The following is a 22,731-nucleotide window of genomic DNA, read 5'->3' as shown; positions in this document are numbered from 1 at the left end:
TATTATTTGGTACTGTGGTGGAAGGGAGGGCAATTGTGATGTGAAACTTTGTTAAATTTCTCTCATTTCCTCCATTTCTGTCCTGGTGAGGGAGGCTGGTGACTTGTCTTCTCGATCCGGTGGAAGCACCAGCACATTGTCGATCTAATCTAATTGAGACTGGATTTGGTATCTTCACTTTTTTCCTCCATTTCTGTCCTGGTGAGGGAGGCTGGTGACTTGTCTTCTCGATCCGGTAGAAGCACCAGCACATTGTCGATCTAATCTAATTGAGACTGGATTTGGTAATCTTCACTTTTAATGATTCACTGTTATTATATTCTTTCTGATGTTACTTCAACACTTTCAGTATGTTTGGAAGCATGGTTTGGAGTTGGCTCTCTGCCACTTGTCTGAGCAGCTGGTAACCCAGACCACTCGAACTGTCTCACAGACAGCATTCACATTTGGGTCAGAGTTATTTTCTGCAGTCAAAAGTTTTCACTGAGACGTTGACAATGTGCAAGGAGAATGGTCTTCCAACAGCAAAAGTTAGGAAAGCCTTCGGTTTTGGGCAGTTTGGAAACATCGACCTTCTGGTAAACCCGCCGAACACACTAAATTAATACACCACAGTGCGTGGTGCCCAACGCTCCTGCCAACAATCTATTGAAGACAGTGTTCAGCAGTTGGAGTATCACAAAGGTGCAGAGCACAGGAACAGGCCCTCCTGTCCAATTCGTCCATGCAGTCCAGATATTCGAAATTATTCTTGCCATATTTGCCATTACTCGCCCCATATCTCTCTCAATTCTTCCTACCCATGTACCCATCCAAATGTTGAAATGGTGTGAGTGTACCAGACTCTGCAACTTCCTCTGAAAGTTTATTCCACACACGCACAAACTTCATGTGAAAAAGCCCCTCTGATCACTTTTACATTTTACCCTTCTCACCTTAAACCCTCCAGTTTTGAACTCACCTGCCTGAGGAAATAAACATCCTTGACTATTGTCTCCACGTGTGACCGTTGTGATTTTAAAATCTTCTATGAGGTAAATAAGGGAAATAATGAAAGAGAAGCTCAGTGTGAAGGTGTCAGACACGAGAGATTCAAGCAAAATTGGAGGGTGCTGAAAGGCAGAGGGAGATGGATGTGAAATCACAAGCATCACTGCCCCCCATACGTTAACTCTGCTTTCCTTTCCAAGATGCTGCCAGGCCTGCTGGGAATTTACAGCAATTTCGGGTTTTGTTTCAGAAACAGAAGATGCGAGAGGGTGTGTGGATCAATCAGCTCTCTCCACTGTGGGAATGTTTGATTTCCCCGTTCCCCAGGTCACTTCTGCCTCACACTGAAACCTCGTAATCCTGTCCTTCCGTCTCGGAGAATAAACCGTTCATTGTGTAAACCCACACAGTCACAAAAGAAGACTACTTTCCGTGTGAACTGCGTCACGTTCGGGGAGAGTTCCCGTCGCTTTGTATCGGAACCTTCTGAATCAGTTAATTCTAGTTCAGCTCCATTTGGGATGCAGCCGTCACTGTTAGTCCCCCCTCAGGAAGCGGCCATTCTAATTCCGTTAATACAATAAAACAAAAACGACAGAAGATGGAATACAAAATAGACAGGCAAGAGCCTGGAAGAACACACTAAACCAGGCCGCATCAGGAGGTGGAGACGTCGACCTTTCGGGTGTAACCCTTCTTCGGGACCAGGTTTTGAGTGTAAGGGAAGCTGCAGATATAGAGGGTAGTGGGGGCAGCGTGGTGAAGTAATCATTCTCATTTTGCGACTCTGGACATTCTGCTTGCTGCAGTTTTGGAGTGGAACCTGCACCCTTGAAGGGGATACCTTGCATTTTACATTCGGGTACACCTACAAACTTGTCTCTAGCATTTCTAGTGAAGCGGGGACAGTTTTCACTCGAAACAGGAAACAGAGAGAAAGAGATAGCGAGAGAGAGAGAGAAAGAGAGAGAGCACCAGAGACAGGGGGTGTGGGACAGAGAGAGAGACAGAGAGAGAGTGAGAGATAGAGAGCAAGAGAGAGCATGTTTTGGCTGGTGACATTGACAGTGGAATGGAGAGCTGGGATCCAACTAGGAAAACTAAGCTGTAAAATGAATGTACCGAGCGTGGCGCTCGATTTCACACCTTCAGATTTATGCTCTGCCGCCTGAGGTAGCTGACGCTGAGTCGCCATCACTTCAAATAATAACAAAGAAATGAACAAATAGTGTAAAGTTCTGGATGCTACCGACATTCTGGCAATAATACTCACGACGTGCGCTCTGGAACTTGACACCTGCCAAGCCAAGATATTTCAGTACCAGTACGGCACTGGCATCTACCGACAGTGTGGGTAATCGCCGACGTATATTCAGCACAATAACACAGGACAAATACAACCTGGCCAATTTCGCCTCCATCAGTCTGTTTTCAATCATCAGTAACGTGATGAAAGATGTCATCAACAGTGCCATCAAGCCGCATCTGCTCAGCAATTACCCGCTCAGCGACGGCCACATTGGGTTCTTCCAGTACCACCCAGATCCTGAGTTTGCTACAAATTTGATTCACAATCTGAAAAACGGTTGAATTCCAGAGGTGAACTGAAGGACAAAGTCAAGTTATAGAGAAATTCAGTATGAAACAAGCTCTTCAGCTCAGACTGGTCCATGCATATCATGGTGCTCTCTCAGCTTCTCCCAACTGCCTGCATTTGATCCATATCCCTATTAACACTTCCCATCTCAAATCTCAAGTTGTCTCGAGACTGTGACTTAAAAGAAATTCTGGGATTTACATATTGATGTCCAGAAACCTCACGCTATTTGGGATGGTTTAAAGTATTGCAGCAGGGAAATGGAAACGTAAATTGTTCTTCTCGCGTCCAGGAGGTTGAATTTAGTAGAACATAGAACATGGAACAGTACAGCATAGAACAGGCCCTTCAGCCCACGATGTTGTGCCGACCATTGATCCTCATGCATGCACCCTCATATTTCTGTGACCATATGCATGTCTAGTAGTCTCTTAAATGTCCCCAATGACCTTGCTTCCATAACTGCTGCTGGCAACGCATTCCATGCTCTCACAAGTCCCTGTGGAAAGAACCTGCCTCTGACTTCCCCTCTATACTTTCCTCCAACCAGCTTAAAACTATGACCCCTCGTGTTAGTCATTTCTGCCCTGGGAAATAGTCTCTGGCTGTCGACTCTATCTATGCCTCTCATTATCTTCTATACCTCAACTAGGTCCCCTTCCTCCTCTTTCTCTCCAATGAAAAAAGTCCGAGCTCAGTCAAACTCTCTTCATAAGATAAGCCCTCCAGTCAAGGCAACATCCTGGTAAACCTCCTCTGAACCCTTTCCAAAGCATCCACATCTTTTCTATAATAGGTCGACCAGAACTGGACGCAGTATTCCAAGTGCGGTCTAACCAAAGTTTTTCGAGCTGCAACAAGATCTCATGACTCTTAAACCCAATCCCCATGATAATGAAAGCCAGAACCACATGCTTTCCTAACAACCCTGTCCACTTTGGTGGCCATTTTAAGGGATCTGTGTACTTGCACACCAAGATCCATCTGTTCCTTCACACTGCCAAGAATCCTATCCTTAATCCTGTACTCATCTTTCTAATTCGACCTTCGAAAATGCATCACCTCGCATTTATCCAGGTTGAACTCCATCTTCCACCTCTCAGCCCATCTCTGCATCCTGTCAATGTCCCGCTACAGCCTACAAAAGCCCTCTATACTGTCAACGACACCTGCAACCTTTGAGTCGTCTGAAAATTTGCTGACCCATCCTTCAATCCTCTCATCCAAGTCATGAATAAAAATTACAAACAGTAGAGGCCCAAGGACAGAGCCCTGTGGAACACCACTCACCACTGACTTCCAGGCAGAATATTTTCCTTCTACTACCACTCGCTGTCTTCTGTTGGCCAGCCAATTCTGTATCGAGACATCTAAGTTCCCCTGTATCTCATTCCACCTGACCTTCTGAATGAGTCTACCATGGGAACCTTATGAAATGCCTTGCTGAAGTCCACATACACCACATCCACAGCTCGACCCTCATCATCTTTTCTAGTCACATCCTCGAAGAACTCGATAAGGTTTGTGAGGCATGACCTGCCCCTCACAAAGCCGTGTCTACTGCATTTAATCAAGCCATGCTTTTCCAGATGGTCATAAATCATATTCCTCAGAATCCTTTCTAACACCTTGCAGACGACAGACGTGAGACTTACTGGTCTGTAATTGCCGGGGATTTCCCTATCTCCTTTCTTGAAGAGAGGAATTACATTTAGCTCTCTCCAGTCCTCAGGTACAACTCCAGTGAGAGCAAGGATGCAAAGATCTTCGCAAGTGGCGAAGTAATTGCATTTCTCGTTTCCAAAAGCAGTCGAGGACAAATCTGGTCCGGGCATGGCGACTTGTCAATCTTAATGTTTGACAAAATTTTCAGCACATCAGCTTCCTCTATCTCTATCCATTCCAGCATGCACACCTGCTCTTCAAAGGTTTCATTCACTACAAAGTTCGTTTCTGTCGTAAAGACTGAAGCAAAAAACTCATTTAGGGCTTCCCCTACCTCCTCAGATTCCACACACAAGTTCCCTATGCTATCCGTGATCGGCCCTACTCTTTCTTTGACCATTCTCTTATTCCTCACATAAGTGTAAAATCCCTTTGTGTTCTTCCTAATCCGTTCCTCTAAGACTTTCTCGTGCCCCCTCCTGGCTCTCCTCAGACCATTTTTGAGCTCCTTCCTCGCCTGCCTGCAATCCTGTAGAGCTGAGCTTGACCCTAGCTTCTTCCAGCTTATGTAAGCTACCTTTTTCCTTTTGATGAGAAGCTCCACCGCTATCGACATCCAAGGTGCCTTTGTCTTACCACTTCTTGCCTGTCTCAGAGGGACATATTTATTCATCACTTGCAACAATTGTTCCCTAAACAGTCTCCACATGTCTATAGTGCCTTTACCATGGAACAATTTCTCCCAATCCATGCTTCCTAACTCATGTCTAATCGCATCATAGTTTCCTCTTCCGCAATTAAATATCCTCCAGATTTGCCTAATCTGCTCCCTCTCCATAGCTATGTTGAATGTGAGGCAGTTGTGGTCATTATCCCAAAAAAGCTCTCCCACCACAAGATCTGATACCTGCCCCGGCTCGTTTCCGAGCACCAAGTCGAGAATGGCCTCTCCCCTCGTCAGCCTATCAACGTACTGAATTCGGAAACCCTCCTGAACACACCTTACAAAAACAGCTCCATTCAAATCTTCTACTCAAAGGAGGTTCCAAAAAATATTTGGAAAGTTAGAGTCACCCATTACAACAACCCTACTACGTCCACTCTTTTGCCAAAATCTACCGACTTATGTTTTCTTCCATCTCCCTGCTGCTATTGGGGGGGCTGTACTAAACTCCTAACGAGGGGACTGCTCCCTTGCTGTTCCTAATTTCCACCCATACTGACTCGGTAGGCAGATCTTCCTCGACTTTGGAAGCTTCTGTAGCTGTGATACCCTCTCTGATTAGTAGTGCTACACCCCCTCCTCTTTGCTCCCTCCCTATTCATTTTAAATGATGTGAGAAATATGGTTTAAGTGATGTGAGAAATATGGTTTCAAGGTTGCAAGTGTGCACCGGCAAGAAGGAAAGTGGTTTAAAGTGTGTCTACGCCAGCGCCAGGGGCATCATGGGTAAGGTGAGTAAACAGGCAGTATAGGTATTCAACTGGGATTTTGATGTTGTGGCCATTGCAGAGATATGGATCTAAGAGGGACAGGAATGGCTGTAACAGGTTCCAGAGTTTCGTTGTTTTGTAAAAACAAAGAAGATGGTAAAAGGAGGGGGGGTGGCATTGTTCGTCAAGAACAGCATTACGGTAGGACAGAAAATGGTTGAGGAATCACCTGCTGAGGTATTATTGGCTAAGGTTAGAAACAAGAAAGAAACATTCACCCTGTTGGAGGTTTTCTATGGACCTCCGAATAGTTCCAGAGATGTAGAAGGGAGGATGGCAAAAATAATTCTGGATGGTTGTTGTCATGGGAGTCTTTAACATTCCAAATATTTACTGGAAATACAATAGTTCGAAACATTAAATCGGTCAATTTTTGTTCAATGCGTACAGGTGTGTTTGCTGACACCGTGTGTAAACAGGCCAAGAAGGTGCGACGCCACGTTGAATTTGGTACTGGATTTAAACCTGGCCAAGTTTTAGATTTTACGGCAGGTGAGCACTTTGCTGAAAGTGACAACAATTTGTTTCTGTTTATCTTTGTGATGGAAAGGGATAGATATATACAGCAGAGCAAAAGTTATTACTGGGGTAAAGCCAATCATGACAGGATTATGCAAGATTTAGGATGATAGAATGGGGAAGGAAACTTTAGAGAATGGCACAATTAAAATTTGTGGCTGATTCAAGGAACAGCTACTGCGTGTCCTTAATACCTATGTACCTGTCAAGCAGGAAGGAAGTGGCCGAGCGAGGGAGCAGTGGTTCATGAAAGAAGTTGAATCTCCTGAAAGAGGAAGAAGAAGGCTTCTGTTCGGCTGAGACGGGGAGGCTGGGTTACTGCGCTTGAGAGTTACATGTTAGGCAGAAAAAAACCTAAAGAGAGAGCTATGAAGAATCAGGGGGGAGGGGGAGTGGGGAACTTGAGACGTTGTTAGCAGGTAGGATCGAGAAAAATCCTCAATCTTTCTCGGCGTGTATCAGGAATAAAAGAATGACCAGAGTAAGTTTAGAGCCAATCAAGGGTAGTCGTGGGAAATTGTGTCAAGTCAGAGGAGACAGTGAAATCGCTAAATGAATAATTTTCATCAGCATTCACACTGGAAAAGAAACATTTTGTCAAGGAGAATACTGAGATACAGGCTACTAGAGTGGATGGGATTGAGGTTCACAAGGAGGAGATGTTAGCAATTTTGGAAAGTGTGAAAATAAATAAGCCCACTGAGCCCATTTGGGATTTGCCCTCGGAGTCTCTGAGAAATAAGGGAGGAGACCACAGAGCTTTTCGTGTTGAAATTTATGTCGTCATTGTCTGCAGGAAACGTGCCCGAAGACTGAAGGAGAGCAAGTGTTGTCCCCTTGTACCAGAAGGGGAGTACAGAAAATGCTGGTTTTGATCGACCACTAAGCCTCACTTCTGTTCTGGTAAAGTGTTAGAAAAGGGTCCAACAGACAGGATTTATAATCATCTTGAAAGGAGTAAGTTGACTCAGGAGAGTCAACACGATTTTGTGAAATATCGGCCGTGCCTCACATACCTTATGAGTGTATTGAGAAGGTGACCAACCGGTGGATGAGGGTAAAGAGGTTGATGTGGTGTTTATGGATTTCAGGAGGGTTTTTGTAAAGTTCCACACGGTAGGCTATTGCACAAAATTTGGTGGCATTGGATTGAGTGTGATTTAGCCGTTTGGGTCAGACATCGGCTAGCTGAAAAAAGATAGAAAGTGGTGGTTGATGTGAAATGTTCTCCCTGGAATTCAGTTATTCGTGGTGTACCTCAAGTATCTGTTTTGGGTTCACTGATGTTTGTGAACGACTTGAGTGGAGTCTAAATGACTAGGATACTAAATTTGCAGATTTAAAGTTAGTAGAGTTGTAGATAGTACAGAAGAATGTTATGGGTTACAGAGGGACCTAGATAAACCTGCAGAGACGGGCTGAATGGTGGCAAATGAAATTTAATGGGGAAACGTGTGAAGTGATTTAGTTTGGATTGAGTACTAGGAATAAAAAGTACTGCAGTAATGGGAAGATTCTTGGTAGTGTCGATGAGCAGAGAGATCTTCAGGTATTTAGACCATTGGGTTGCCTTCTCATCAAGGTGCGACATGTATCTGAAAGACGAGTTGCAGCTGAACTGGAGGGGCACACATCTCCTGTGTATGCGATTTGATCTTGTGGTTCAGGAGGGGACTGGGAACCAGAGTTACATATCTGAGAGGGGGGTATTGTAGATGAGGCAGTGACACGATGTAGTGAATCTATCAGGAAGGTTTTTCATGCAATGAAACAAAGGGATTGGTTAAAGTGTGTCTGCTTAAACGCAAAGAGTGTCAGAAATAAGATTGATCAACGTATAGATTGGATCAGTACTTGGGACTCTATGTTGTGGCCATAACGGAGACATGCATTGCACAGAGGCAGGAATGATTGCTACATGTTCCAGGATTTAGAACTTTTAAAAAGAACACGCAGAGTGGAAAAAGTGGAGAGGGTGTAGCATTGCTAATCATTGAATGCATCACAGCTACTGAAATGAAGATTGTCGAGGAAGGCTTGTCCACTGAGTGAGTATGGGTGGAAGTTAGGAACTGCAAATGAGCAGCTACCTAATCATCTTTTTTTTTGTAGACCCCCAACTTGCAGGAGGGAGATCAAAGAACTCAAAGGCCGGCAGATGTTGGAAAAATGCAGATGGAGCAGGGTTGTTGTTATGGGCGACTTCAACTTTCCCAATATTGACTGGAACCTCCTTCATTCAGATGGTTTGAATGAAGCCGTTTTTTGTCTGTGTTCCGGAGGGTTTCCTTACTCAGTATATAGACAGGCCAACAAGGGGAGAGGCAATATTGGATTTGGTGCACGGCAATGAGCAATGGAGAAAACTTTGGTGACAGTGATCACAACTGCCTCAGATTTACCATAGCCACGGAAGGGAAAAGGAGCTGTTACAATGGAAATATATTTAATTGGGGAAAAGTAAATTATGACGCTATCAGACAGGAGTTGGAAAATGCAGATTGTGTGCAATTGTTCCACAGAAAGGGCACAATAGCCATGTGGAGAAAGTTTAAGGTGCAGTTGGTGCGAGTGATGCATAAATTTATTCCTCTGAAACAGGCAAGAAGGAGTAAGATTAAGGAGCCTTGAATGACGAGAACAGAGGTGATTCTCATCAAAAGAAAGAAGACACTTTCCGTAAGGTGGAGGAAGCAAGGATCTAGCACAGCTTCAGAGGATTACAAGCTGTAAAAAAGAGCTCAGAAATGGAATGAGGAGAGCTGGGGTGAGTAGGCATGGAAAAGGCTCATCCGCCAGGAATACAAGAAGGATCAAGGAGAAGGTGGGGCCGGTCAGGTTTAGCATGGCGAACTTGTGTGCGTGGTGTCTGATCTGACAGATTCAAACCACTACAAATGCCAGAGGAAAGATCACAGAAGCGCTTCACAGGAGGCTCCCAAGCACTGAGGATGTCACCGAGACAGGGGATGAAACGTCTGCAACACAAATTCCCAGCTCGGCGTTAGAAATATATTGCTATTCTTTCAATTGTTGGGATAAAATCCTGGAATTTCCCCTCTACCTACAGCACATCATCTGCAACAGTTCAAGAAGGCAGCTGGGGATAGGCAATAAATGCTGGCCTAGCCAGCAATTCCATGAGTAAGTTAAATACAAAATAGTTCTCAAATGGTCAAAGCTTTGGTGGTGGAAGTGGATCACTCTATCACCTCCATGCACCACATTGTAAGGTTTCAGTGAGTTGTAGATTCTATGCTCTGCAACATTATTAATGTTTAGTGCAGACATAGAGCTAGGGTGAAATACTTATTCCCAGCATCCACCCTAGAAGGAGGGAAGAGATTAGATTGCCTACAGTGTGTAAATAGACCCTTTGGCCCAACAAGCCCACACCCAATCTCCAAAGAGTAACCCACCCAGAACCATTTCCCCTGACTAATGCATCTAACACTATGGACAATCTAAAATGGCCAATTCACCTGACCTGTACATCTTTGGACTGTGGGAGGAAACCCATGCAGACACTGGGAGAATGTGCAAACAGTCGCCTGAGGCTGGAATCAAACTCTGGTCCCTGCGCTGTGAGGCAGCAGTGGTAACCACTGAGCCACCGTGCTGCCCCATTTTTTTATAAACTTATCTCTGTCCTCTTGTCCAGTACCTACAGCCCACCCTGTCTCTGCAACATCCTCCAGCCCTTACCAACCTGCCCAGCTGTGTACCTTCCTCCACACTCGGCAGCACATGATATCACTGCAACCTTCTCCAGTCCCCGCAGCATTCGTCCATCCTGTTGTACAGCACCTCATTTCCTCTAACCTTCTACTATCCTTCTTAACCTCGTTATCTGTACAAATCCCTCCAGTTCCCACTGCATTTCCTGCCAATCCTCCTTTTGCATAACATTATGAAGCCACTTGAACCTTACCTAAGGATATGGTGATAAATTTTAGGCTGCAGTTTTGGTATGTTGCTATTAGTCAGAAATCTGCTCACAGCTTGCCTGGTTAGCTTTTATAAGTAGTCAGAAAAGACCATTTTTTCTGAAAGAACTTTGTTCATCCACACTGATTTAAAGCTGCATATTTTATGGTCACAATTTCAACTATTAACTAGAATTGCCCAATGAAGTTTCAAGGTCACTGCTATCACAATTGTAATACAAAATACAATAGCCTAAAGCATTTTTTTCATTTACAATGTGATATTTCTGATAGCAAATCTGTCAACTTTTAACTATTAATGAGTATAAACTCCTCGATTTTGGTAAGTAAACTTGCCCTTCAGGAAGACAGAATATACATTGTAATAAATATCTTGATTGTTTGGCTTGGAAAAAATGGTTTTGGGTTTCTCTGCAGATACTAGTCCATACAAAATTACGCATTATCATATTTTAATCTTTCCTATCAAGATTTTTCTCTGGCACAGCACTCTAATTACTCTAACCAAAGCCACAAACAACATCTCTAACTGTGATTATGGTGAATCATAGAATCGTAGAATGTTTACAGTACAAAAGTGGACCATTCTGTCTCTTAAATCTGTGCTATCCCTTTGAGGAGCAATTCACCAAGTGATACTCCTATACCTCTTCTCCATAGCCCTGCAAAAATGTTTGTTCTTTTCACAAAATCCAAATCCTGTTGAAATCCTTGATTGAACCCGCCTCTTAACGCACTTTCTCAGGGAGTGCATTCCAGATCCCAACTACATGTTGCATGAGAAGTATTTTCTTCATGTAATTATTGCTTCCTTTGTCATTATTTTGGACCTCTTCTCTCCTGGTTCTTGATCCTTCCACTGTCAGGAGTAGTTCCTCCCTGTGTACTCTGTTCAGGCCCCATGATTTTGAATTCATAATTTCTCAATTTTTTTCCAGCATTATCCACCACAGTCTAGTTATTTTTGGATTGCCTTCACATGATCCCCCTTTCATGTCCAATTATAGCTGGACAGAATCTTCTGCAATCTCCTCCCTTTGTGAGAATTTCTCTGTAATATGTCAAGTGTCTATGATTGGCTGCTTCCTCTTCCTCATCATGGCAGCATCTACAGGAATGTGGATCAGCTTTTACAGACCAATTCATGACTCAGTAGGGAGACTGTGTCATATCTATTCTAGTTAGCCATTGAAAAGTTTACAAGTGTCGTCTTTGTCTCCAGCCAGCAATACAACTTCATGCTCTTGAGTCAATTCAGTTTTTCTACTTTGATTTTTTGGTTCCCGGTGAAGCAGATGTTCAAACCCTCAGCATCTTGTTCAACCTCCAATCGAGCATCTATAACCTCTCCACTGTATCACATCTTGCAGCTCTTTAAAGCAGTTTCACTCTTTAAAATGCTAATGTTCACATCTGTGTGTTGGCTACTCTCAGATCCAACACTTCATTAATATCAGTTCATCCAAAGTTTGCTTCTCCTCCTACTTCTCACCAAGTCCCATTCATTTGTTGACCTTGCTAATGTACATGAGTTCCTGATCCATTTTCCTTTGTTATTTAAGGGGATGTAGGCATTGCCAGCCAGGGAAGAATTTGTTGTCCATATCTAATTGCCCTGAATTGAGTCCATTTCAGAGGGCAGTTAAGAGTCTTAACACATCGCTTGCCCCATGTAAATCCAGATCTATAGCATGGATGGCTGATTTCCTCCTTTTTTTTATAAGACATTAGTGAACCAGATGGGTTTTTAAAATAATTATAGTTTCATGCTCACCATTATTTCATTGTTTTCTGGCTGAACATGTTAAAACCCTGGAGAGAGTGCAAGAGATATTCGCAAGTATGAAACCAGGAATGAAGAATTTTCAGTATAAGGAATGATGAGAGAAATTGAACTTATTCTCCTTTTAGAGTAGAGAAGATTTAAGAGATGGTTTTCTTGAGATATTCAAATAATGAACAATTTTGATAGGGTAAAGGAGGATATTCTGATTCCACTATTCGGTGTATCACTGAGGATCACTGTTTCAAAGTTGTCAGCAAGAGAGCTAGGAATGAGGTAAGGAGAAACTTTTTTAGTCAGTTAAGGTTTAAAATATGCTACCTGGGAGAGTGATGGGGGTAGGTTCCATAGGTTTCAAATAGAGCTGAATGAATATTTAATAGTGATGAATTTAGAAGGCAAGAGAGAGAGAGGCTGGAGAATGAGGCTGGCTGGGTAGTTCTTTCAGGAGCCAGTACAGCCGGATCAAATGCCTCCTCCTGAATTGTACAATTCTATGATTTTTATTGAGGCTAGCTTTTTAAATCCAATTTTATTACCTGAAATTACATTTCATTATCTTCCATGGTGGAACTTGACTCATTCACTCTGCCACCATCTCAAATATACGGTTGTCAATTTTAAGTCCTTTCAGTGTCCTGTCCCTAACTTCCTCCTGCCCTAGAACAATTTTCACCTTCTCAGTTTTGATGTGTGCATTTTCCACTCTCTTATCCAGAACACAAGGCCTCTCTCTAATCTTTTTTTCTACATTTCTCTGCATATTTCCAACTTTCTTTTTAAAGACCCTTCCTAAAACTAATCACCTCGATGTCGTACTAATGGTCCTCTCTGGCTCATAGTACTTTTCATTCTCACTCAGATAAACTTCTGAAACACCTGGAGAATTTCTTTTCTACAAGCTAATGCCAGTTTTGTGAAGTATCCAATTCTCAATCATTGTCTTGAATTTATTTATAACTTGAGAGTCAGTTAGCTCAATTGGCTGGACTGCCAGTTTGCAATGCACAGTGATGCCAACAGCATGGGTGTAATATCTGCACACACTGAGGTTACCACAAAGGGCACCTCACCTGAAGTGTGGTGAGCCTCAAGTTAAGCCACCACCAGTCATCTGAGAAAAGCCATATGCTCTAGTAACACTATGGTGGCTTTACCTTGTGCCTGTTATACTTTATATTTGAAAAACAGTTGAATGGAAATTGAAATCTACCTTTTCCTTGCTGTATGACTCTACTCAATTAGCACAATTGAGTAGTATGGGATGGAAATTATTTTATACCATTAAACAGAGCTACATAGACAACTAAAGTGCTACTAACTGATTTATTTCAGCTTTGGAATACGTTCTGTTTATTACAAAATCCACTTATTGACATACAAAATTTGTAATGTACCCTTTGAGAAAGGTAATGTGCAGCCATGCAAATAAAATCTGGAAATAGTAACTTCACCTGAATTTCAACACTGAACATAAATTGGCTTCTCACCAACATTTTTTAATTTTGCAGAAAAACATAATCGCTGATTCCTAAGACAGTGAAAATCTGTAAATCCCACAGAACTGAGATACATCCAATTTCCATAACTGTTGTGCACCTTTGTTGAAAGAAACTAGCTAGGCTGAGAGGGTGTGAGAGTTGGAGATAGGCAGGGAAAAGAGTTGAAATGTGAAGTTTTCAATGCAGCTAAACAGTGAAGGAGACATTTTTGCATGTATGATCTTTTCTACCTTCTGTTGCAGATCACTCCTCCGTTGGGATGTATGTGCTACTCCTCTCCAGTAAGTTTGGGCCAGTTGCAGTTGCTCTATCAAGCCTTTTTCTTTTTAAAAAAAAAGTTCGCTATTGACTTTTTTATTGCATCACTTTCCTTTCTCAATCGTCTCCTAAGTAACGACAAATGTTCCCTTTGTCTTGAATACAGTGCTTGCCCCTGAAGATATTGTTGCTGACAAAGCTGTATATGCACAGTTAATTTTATGCAGTTGTGCTCCTTCATACCTTTGAATAGGTTGTACATTCATCCACCACTGACTTGTTTTGAGTTATACGTGGAGAATGGAAAGTCACCAAAAACTTTACAAAATAAGCTTGTCACTTCTATTAAATTTCAAGCAAGAGGTTAATGCTTTTGCGAATAGCAGAAATATCTGAGCTCCAAACCAGCCAAAGTTCAGTAGTCTGATGGAAAGAGCAGGCCAAACATTGAAAGCAGGCTTAAAGAAGCAGCCTACAGTTTCACTTGATACCATGCTGCTTCCTGTAAGTGACAGAAAGTTTACTTCTGGGCACAAAGCTTGGTGTTGAAACCACGGAAATGACCTTGCATTGGTAGGAGGCAAGCTGAGCTTTTCAGTTTGCCTCTCCTCCTCTTCTAATGCCTCCCCCCAAACAAATCATCTTCCAGAAGTCAGCCTCAATGTCTGCCATTTTCATAGCTCACTTACAAGTATCCTTGTAGCATAGGTGTGGCCATCCAGTAGGTCATGAGTGAGTGGTCAGTTCACCCTATAAGAAGGTTTTTGGATGGTTGACAGTTGCTTAACCAATGAACAGTTAGTATAACAAGTAATGTATTTGTACAAACTGTGTCACATTGTGTAATAACAGAAAATCATACTTGCTGCATATGTTTTATTTCAAGTATTAGTACTCCTTCAGTTCATATTTTCTTCAGTTCTACCAAGCAATTTCTCCGAGCTGCGACCAGCTATCCCCAAGTAATCAATTTGCACATTCATTTAGGGCTTAATGTTGTCAGTTAAGCACGGGTCTCTTATCTTCATAAAGCATAGAATCTGCTTTGTTGGCTAATTTCTGGTGAAAATTGAACTATTTTCTGTTTCATTTTAAACTGAATCTTTTCAAGTTGTTCTGAAGCTAAAAGTCTTGATTTGTGTATGTCCATGATTTCTTAAAACCTTATACTTCTGAACAAAAGATATAAGAATATATTTTGAAATTGTCACCAGTAATATTCTGCAGCCTGCAGTTTAAAAGTACCAAATTGAAATATTTCAATTCTTTAAAATTAGAGGCCTGGGAGAATAGTCAGGTCTGGTCAAGTGTATTAGTATGTTGTTTATTTGCAGACTGTCTGATTTTTATTTTGCAGCCAACAACAAAATTATTTATTGATGGGAAATTTATTGAATCTCGCACCTCCGAATGGATTGACATTCACAACCCTGTGAGTATGTGTTTTTTTTAAATCCACTTTGTAAAATTTAAATGTCAGAATTGTTTACATAGGTTATTGGACAATCAGAGGAAGTGCTGAGGTAGTATTGTTTTGAGAGGGAAAAAATACTTAGGCTATGACTATGCTATTGACATATAGCAAACCTTGTTTTAGCAACACTCTTGATAACCCAACAAAAATTGTATACCTCAAACACTGCAGAATGTATTGTATTATTTTGTCCAATTATTAGTTTTTAAATTTATTTACCTCATGTAAGTATATATGTTCAATCGAACTGTCACACAAAATATCAGTTGATTCAATTTCTCCTCAAATACTGTGATCTATTGTGATATCTGAGTAGTCAGCGAGTGAGAAGACTCTCAGCCTGTAAAGTTGTACAGTATTTAAGGCAAAGTTGCATTATTATTTAAGTGAATTATGCTGCAAGTATATAAGTGTGTGTACCCACTGCATTATTTTTCTATATGTAGTGTGTTTCTATATTGATTATGTGGACCTCCTTAGTTATCTAGAATATTTGATCTATTGTCCAATAAATGCTGGATAATGTAAAGTTTATTGTATTTCTCTTCCAATTTTTAGAAGTTGGGGATTTTGAAATATCAAATCTCTTCCAAAGCGTGAAAGTGGGAAATCATTAAGGAACGGTATATTAACTAGATTAGATTACATTACAGTGTGGAAACAGGCCCTTCGGCCCAACAAGTCCACACCGACCCCCCCTTACCTAACACTGCGGGCAATTTAGCATGGCCAATTCACCTGACCCTCACATCTTTGTGACTGTGGGAGGAAACCGGAGCACCCGGAGGAAACCCACGCAGACACTGGGAGAACGTGCAAACTCCACACAGTCAGTCGCCTGAGGCGGGAATTGAACCCGGGTCTCCGGCGCTGTGAAGCAGCAGTGCTAACCACTGTGCCACCGTGCCGTCCACTAGCTATGGCAAATCTTGTGGAACCTGTGTAAAGCAAGATTGGTGGCTCATAAGCATTTTTGAGTTCACTGCACATTTTTCAAAAGAAAAGCTTCTTCCTTTTATCTCCAGTGAGGAAAATTTTGCCTGTATTGTCTCTGTTATTAGCAAGGATGAAGATTCAGCGAATTTGACTTTCAGCTTCATGGCAGGATGCCTCTCAATGCTATCATTAAACCATTCTGTAGTTGTGTGAGTGCTGCAGTGTGAAACTTGTGTATTAGCGGTTTTTACAATTATAAAGACTAATAATTAGAGATTTGTGATTTGAGTTGCAATCACATAATTCTTTTTCTCATGCATGCTGATTCCTTCATCTATGGTGGTAATTCAGGGATTTGTATTAACCTTCCCTGCTACTTATGACCTGGATTCTAGGCAACAAATGAAGTGATTGGCAAAGTCCCAAAGGCCACCCAAGAAGAGATGCTTGCTGCCTTGAATTCCTGTCAGCGTGCTTACCCGTCTTGGTCAGAGACCTCAGTGTTGAGTCGGCAACAAGTTTTTTTAAGGTATCAGCAACTCATCAAAGAAAACATGGTAAGTGATTTCAGTACAGATGTGTCAATGAATTGAATGTTTTTAAGGGCGGGGCGATGGGGTAAGGAGAATCCTGTGAACAAATAAGTGGCCTCCAATAGAGAATTTTTTCTCTTATTAACCAGTGAGATAGCTTGAGAATATTCTTTTGAAGGGAAAATTACCTGTGATTTCCCAGGTTTTCTGTTGACTAATTTTCAGGGGAGTACTAGCTTTTTGTTATGATTTGGAGATGCCGGTGTTGGACTGGGGTGTACAAAGTTAAAAATCACACAACACCAGGTTATAGTCCAACAGGTTTAATTGGAAGCACACTAGCTTTCGGAGCGACGCTCCTTCATCAGGTGGTAGTGATGAAGGAGCGTCGTTCCGAAAGCTAGTATGCTTCCAGTTAAACCTGTTGGACTATAACCTGGTGTTGTGTGATTTTTAGCTTTTTGTTGTAACTCTGCAGCAGGTACCTGGAGTTGCATAAGACTAAAGTGTCTTGGGACTTATATTAACCTCATCCACCTTCAAAATCTTGCACCGACCCAATTTTATCTTTTTTTCTGCTGAAGACAGTCATCAGTTTCCTGCTGATCAGGCCTGATTTTAAATCAGCAACACCACTCTTGCTTTATTATTGGCAGTTGTTTGTCTTTACCTCATCATTTTTCTGTATCAGTGCAGTAGGGCTTCTAGAATCCCACAGCATGGGCTCAAACCTTCAGGTCATCAGCTGAGTATTTTGCTGCACTGGTATTTGTCCCCTTGTTACACCAGGCAGAGCTGTATGGTTTTGCCAAAGGGAGACCATAATTAATGATTGGAGTTCTTTTAAAGAAGTACCTGGTGCTTTAGATAAAGTGGTTTATTGAATTTAGATTTCCAAAGAGCATTTGATGAGATGCTGGATCGAAAGTTATTATGGAAAATAAAAGCTCATGGTTTAAGGGATAATATATTGGCATGGAGAGAAGATTGATTGGCTGACAGAAAACTGAGTAAGAATAAATGAGTCTTTTTCAGGCTGTCAGGACGTTCCAAGGATCAGTGCTGGGGCCTCAACTCTTTACAATATATATAAATAGCACAGAAGAAGGGACTGAAAATATGATATCTAAATTTGCTTATCCAGTAAAGCTAATAGGACATGAGCCTACAGCAGGATATAGATTAAGTGAGTGGGCAAAGATCTGTGAAAGTGCAGTATTGTCCATTTTGGCCGAAAGAATAGAAAAGAAGCATATTATCAAAATGGTCAGTTTTGCAGATATCCCAGTGCCCAAGTGTATGAATCGCAGGTGGTGAGTTTGCGGGTACAGCAAATAATCAGCAAAACTGAGAATGTTGTGTTTTATCGTGAGGGAAATTGAATGCAAGAATAAGACAGGTTTGCTTCAGTTATACAGGGAATTGGTGAGAGTGCGTATGTTCAGTACGGCCCTGTATTTGGGGAAGGATATTAATGCATTGGAAGCTATCAGAGGATTGACTAGTCTTATATTTGGAGCGAGTAGACTGACTTGTGAGAAAAGGCTAGAAAGGTTATGACTGTATCCCCTGGAGTTTAGGGTCAGAGGTGACTTATTTGAAACATAGAAGATCCTGAGGGACCTGACCAGTGAATGAGGAAAGGATGTTTCTTCAAGAAGAATCTAGAACTCGGGATCATAATTAAAATGAAGGTGTTGTCCATTTAAGTTGCAGATGAGGAAACATTCTTATCTAAGAGTGTTGAGAATATTTACAATTCTCTTCCTCAAAATGTAATAGCTGTAGAATCTTCACAGGTAAATGGATTCTTGATTGCCATAAAGATAAAAGATTATTGGGCATATGCAGAAATGTAAAGTTTGAGGTTAAAATAATTTGCAAGTTTCCTCTTGAATGGCACAGCAGGTTTGAAGGGCTGAATGGCCTACTTTTATTTCTTGTTTGAATGTTCATAAAGCCAGAAAGAAATTCTTTTGTTCAAACTTACCATCACTGCCTACAACACCTGACATTGAATACAAGAATAATCTTTCAAATAAGATGTCTTTTAATTTTATTAACAGGCTGAAATTGCCAAGCTCATCACAAAAGAGCAAGGTAAAACTTTGCCAGATGCTGAAGGAGATGTTTTCAGAGGCTTACGTAAGTAATGTGTGGATTCCTAAGTAAAAGTATATCAGTGATATCTTGTGAAATCGCATAAATTTCACATACCTCAAACATAATTACAGATGGCAAGTTATTCAGCTGGTTTCCATCGTAGTCCATAGTAATTCCCTCCAGAACTGTTAATAACTTGCTCTTCCATGATATTGTTTCTCAAGTATTCTTCTCTTTCCTACTTGAGCAACTTTTACAAGAATTTTAATTTGTGTTTTAAAATTCTAGGTATTCTGGTTATTCTTGTGGTACCAGTCAAGTGACCGTTTTATTTTAAAACCTGCAGAGTTTAATTGGTCCTCCATAACAGTGATCTCTATGCTTCTGTCCTGACAGAGGTTGTTGAACATACTTGCAGTATCACATCTTTAATGCTGGGTGAGACCTTGCCCTCCATTACCAAAGACATGGACACATTCACCTACAGACTGCCTTTAGGAGTGTGTGCTGGCATCACTCCCTTTAACTTCCCAGCCATGATTCCACTCTGGATGTACCCTATGGCTATGGTGTGTGGCAATACCTTCCTGCTCAAACCTTCGGAGCGTGTTCCAGGAGCAGCCATGTTGCTTGCCAAGTTATTACAAGATGCAGGAGCTCCAGATGGAACCCTTAATATTATTCATGGGCAGCATGATGGTAGGAAATTTGATATTTCTATAAAAGTTTTAAAACTGTTGTTGAAGTTGGTATGTACCAACCCCTTTAATCATAAGTCTTAGTCATGTGAGGATTTAATATCCAAAGTTTGAGTTTTGATGGTCGCAGCAGTTTATGAAAAATAGCCTGTCAAAGTTGTCTCCCACGCTTCAATGCATGTAAAAGTATATTGGATTATGCTGGGACCTTTTTAGCTTGTCTAACAGCGTTGATGCAGATGGATATCCATTGAGATGCCTTTCATTTGGCTGTGTAGCATGTGAAATTTTTTTATGATCAAGATTCTCGTGTGGAATAGGAAATTCCCTTGAATGCTGCCTGTAATGACTACCTGTTAGTATGAAGTGGAGATAATGACATTTAATTATGACATTTCATAGCGTTGAATATCATAATTAAGTATATGAGGCAGTGAATTATTGCTATTTTCTCCCACGTTGAAAGTGTTTGGCTGTAATAGTGATAAAATTCAAGAAGTGAGAAAGAAAATGACTGATATTACAGTAATATTTCTCCAAGTCTTTCCATTCCTCCCGAACCAACTTTCTGACCGATGTTGCGGGTACCTCCAAGTGCATGCTGTATGCTGCATCCTATGGGAATAATAAACTGCGCTTTATTTTTTGACTTTTTTTAAAGCTGTGAACTTCATTTGTGACCAACCTGCGATAAAGGCCATAAGTTTTGTCGGTTCCAATCAAGCAGGAGAGTACATCTATACAAGAGGTTCTAAAAATGGCAAGAGAGTGCAGTCAAACATGGTGAATATCCTTTTCATTCCCTAGTTATTGGACTTTATCATAGTTCATTTGCAGAGCAGCTGCATGCAGGACAAACCTTTTAATTTTTTTTCATCTTTTTCCACACCTCCCACTTGGTATTGAAATCATATTAATTGCTTTACCTTTTGCAACTCTATCTCTCTCCAGATCCCCTCCCGCCACCCAACAAAATATAGAATCACTTCAGTAAAATCATGAACTAGAATTAGGTTTATTATCACATGTACTCAAGTTACAAAAGAACAGGAGTACAGTGAAAAGTGGACAATGCCACCAACGCTTGTGCCATCTTAGGTACAAAGTACCTAGGTACAGATATTAGGTACAAAAAAAGGTTACATACAGTTGTATATAGTATAAGTTAGAAAAATAAGAAATAAAGCTAAAAAGATAGACAATATAGTCTCTTTATAAAGACTTTCACATGGTCTGACCAGGTTCCACTAGTTTCTACCCAGTAGTTATCTTCGGTCTGAGCCCACTAGCTGCCAACCCCACTCCGCTCCAGGCCAAAGAAGAAAAAAGAAAAGATAAAGAGAGGGGAAAGAAACAAAGGAACAGACGAGTTTCAGCTGAGGTGTTCTACTCCGCTGCTATCTTGGAATCCAGTCAAATCATAAGGGGCCAACCAAAAAACATATGTTAAGTGGAGCCATGGAACCCAGCTTTTCATATCAATACACTGTTTTTAAAAATGGAAGAAAATCTTTATTTTTCAAATTGTTCACACCTTAAGATCATCTGACCTTGTGCAGTAAAAGGAATTGAAGGATGTTGACAGTTGGCTCTGGAAAATCTTAATAATTGCTTAATGCTTAAAAGTGCTGTCTTTGGATGTAGTTGGAAGACTGTTTTCATTGTTTTATGCCTATGGCCTTTTTGGCTTCAACCCAGAGAAACAGATGTGTGAACAGACAGACAATTATCAGAACCTTCAAAGTCGTTGAAGAGCATACTGCCTCGTCTGTTAATTCTTCTGTTGTGTAGTATACAACATCAGAGCTGAAAATGTGTTGCTGGAAAAGCGCAGCAGGTCAGGCAGCATCCAGGGAACAGGAGAATCGACGTTTTTCAGGAGGGCTAAACCTTCTTCAGGAGGGCTTCTTCCTGAAGAAGGGCTTATGCCCGAAACGTCGATTCTCCTGTTCCCTGGATGCTGCCTGACCTGCTGCGCTTTTCCAGCAACACATTTTCAGCTCTGATCTCCAGCATCTGCAGACATCACTTTCTCCTAGTATACAACATCATCCAACTCTGAATATGTTTTCATGGTTATCTCTGATGCAATTCCATGGGGCCCTCCAGCAGATGAACAAAAATAATATCAATGGGCAGGATGGCCTCTTTCTACTTAAAGTCAGCATGTCATGCAGTTTTAGCCTGTCTGACCCAAGTGTCATGGAAGCAGTTAGCAATTAAGGCTTCCATCACCATTTAGAACAGTTGGGTTGTATTCCTGCTTCTTAGCAATGACATCCAATGCAAGCGATCAGCCGCCATCAGTGTGGGTTCCTATTCACCCCCAATTCGTTGGCTGCACAGGACCATTGTCTGTAATGATATATCAGCAAAGGAAGATTTCGTTCACGTTTCAGGTCCATGTGTCAACATACTGAAGGTCATCCAGGTTGTTTTATTAGCCTCATACTGCGTGGCTAGCCTCTTGTCGTTTGCAAAGCTTCTTGTTGCTTGTTGTGATATGGAAATCCAACTTTTTGACTTCATACATGTTGGCACAGCCTGTGCCATGAGACACTCCTTGCTTTGCTATCCACAAATACACATTTCAAGATGATTTGGAGATGCCGGTGTTGGATTGGGATGTACAAAGTTAAAAATCACATAAGACCAGGTTATAGTCCAACAGGTTTAATTGGAAGCACTAGCTTTCGGAGCACTGCTCCTTCAACCACCTGATGAAGGAGCAGCGCTCCGAAAGCTAGTGTTTCCAATTAAACCTGTTGGACTATAACCTGATGTAGAACATAGAAAAATACAGCGCAGTACAGGCCCTTTGGCCCTCGATGTTGCGCCGATCCAAGCCCACCTAACCTACACTAGTCCACTATCCTCCATATGCCTATCCAGTGCCCGTTTAAATGCCCATAAAGAGGGAGAGTCCACCACTGCTACTGGCAGGGCATTCCATGAACTCACGACTCGCTGAGTAAAGAATCTACTCCTAACATCTGTCCTATACCTACCCCACCTTAATTTAAAGCTATGCCCCCTCGTAATAGCTGACTCCATACGTGGAAAAAGGTTCTCATGGTCAACCCTATCTAAACCCCTAATCATCTTGTACACCTCTATCAAGTCACCCCTAAACCTTCTTTTCTCCAATGAAAACAACCCCAAGTGCCTCAGCCTTTCCTCACACGATCTTCCTACCATACCAGGCAACATCCAGGTAAACCTCCTCTGCACC

General features: G+C 41.6%; 1 protein-coding gene across 1 annotated transcript; it reads left to right on the top strand.

Moving 5' to 3' along the window:
• Positions 1 to 13,671: 13,671 nt before the first annotated feature.
• Positions 13,672 to 20,321, top strand: LOC122548285 (methylmalonate-semialdehyde dehydrogenase [acylating], mitochondrial-like). Its single transcript, XM_043686813.1, has 6 exons — positions 13,672 to 13,778; positions 15,113 to 15,187; positions 16,561 to 16,722; positions 18,765 to 18,843; positions 19,198 to 19,500; positions 20,161 to 20,321. Exons 1-6 carry the CDS (start codon positions 13,710 to 13,712, stop codon positions 20,304 to 20,306), a joined length of 834 nt encoding a protein of 277 aa, XP_043542748.1. The 5' UTR covers positions 13,672 to 13,709; the 3' UTR covers positions 20,307 to 20,321.
• Positions 20,322 to 22,731: the final 2,410 nt, after the last annotated feature.

This window comes from Chiloscyllium plagiosum, unplaced genomic scaffold (genome assembly GCF_004010195.1).
Source record: "Chiloscyllium plagiosum isolate BGI_BamShark_2017 unplaced genomic scaffold, ASM401019v2 scaf_2423, whole genome shotgun sequence".
In the NCBI taxonomy this organism is placed as follows: Eukaryota; Metazoa; Chordata; class Chondrichthyes; order Orectolobiformes; family Hemiscylliidae; genus Chiloscyllium; species Chiloscyllium plagiosum.
The sequence above is the reverse complement of the archived record's forward strand: the minus strand, read 5'-3'. Positions and strand labels throughout refer to the sequence as shown.

Excerpts from the sequence above, each read along its gene's own strand:
- LOC122548285 (XM_043686813.1), top strand. The coding sequence starts at position 13,710 with ATGTATGATCTTTTCTACCTTCTGTTGCAGATCACTCCTCCGTTGGGA. Across the intron at positions 15,188-16,560 it reads GGATTGACATTCACAACCCT|GCAACAAATGAAGTGATTGG; the intron begins GTGAGTATGTGT and ends CCTGGATTCTAG. Across the intron at positions 19,501-20,160 it reads TATTCATGGGCAGCATGATG|CTGTGAACTTCATTTGTGAC; the intron begins GTAGGAAATTTG and ends CTTTTTTTAAAG.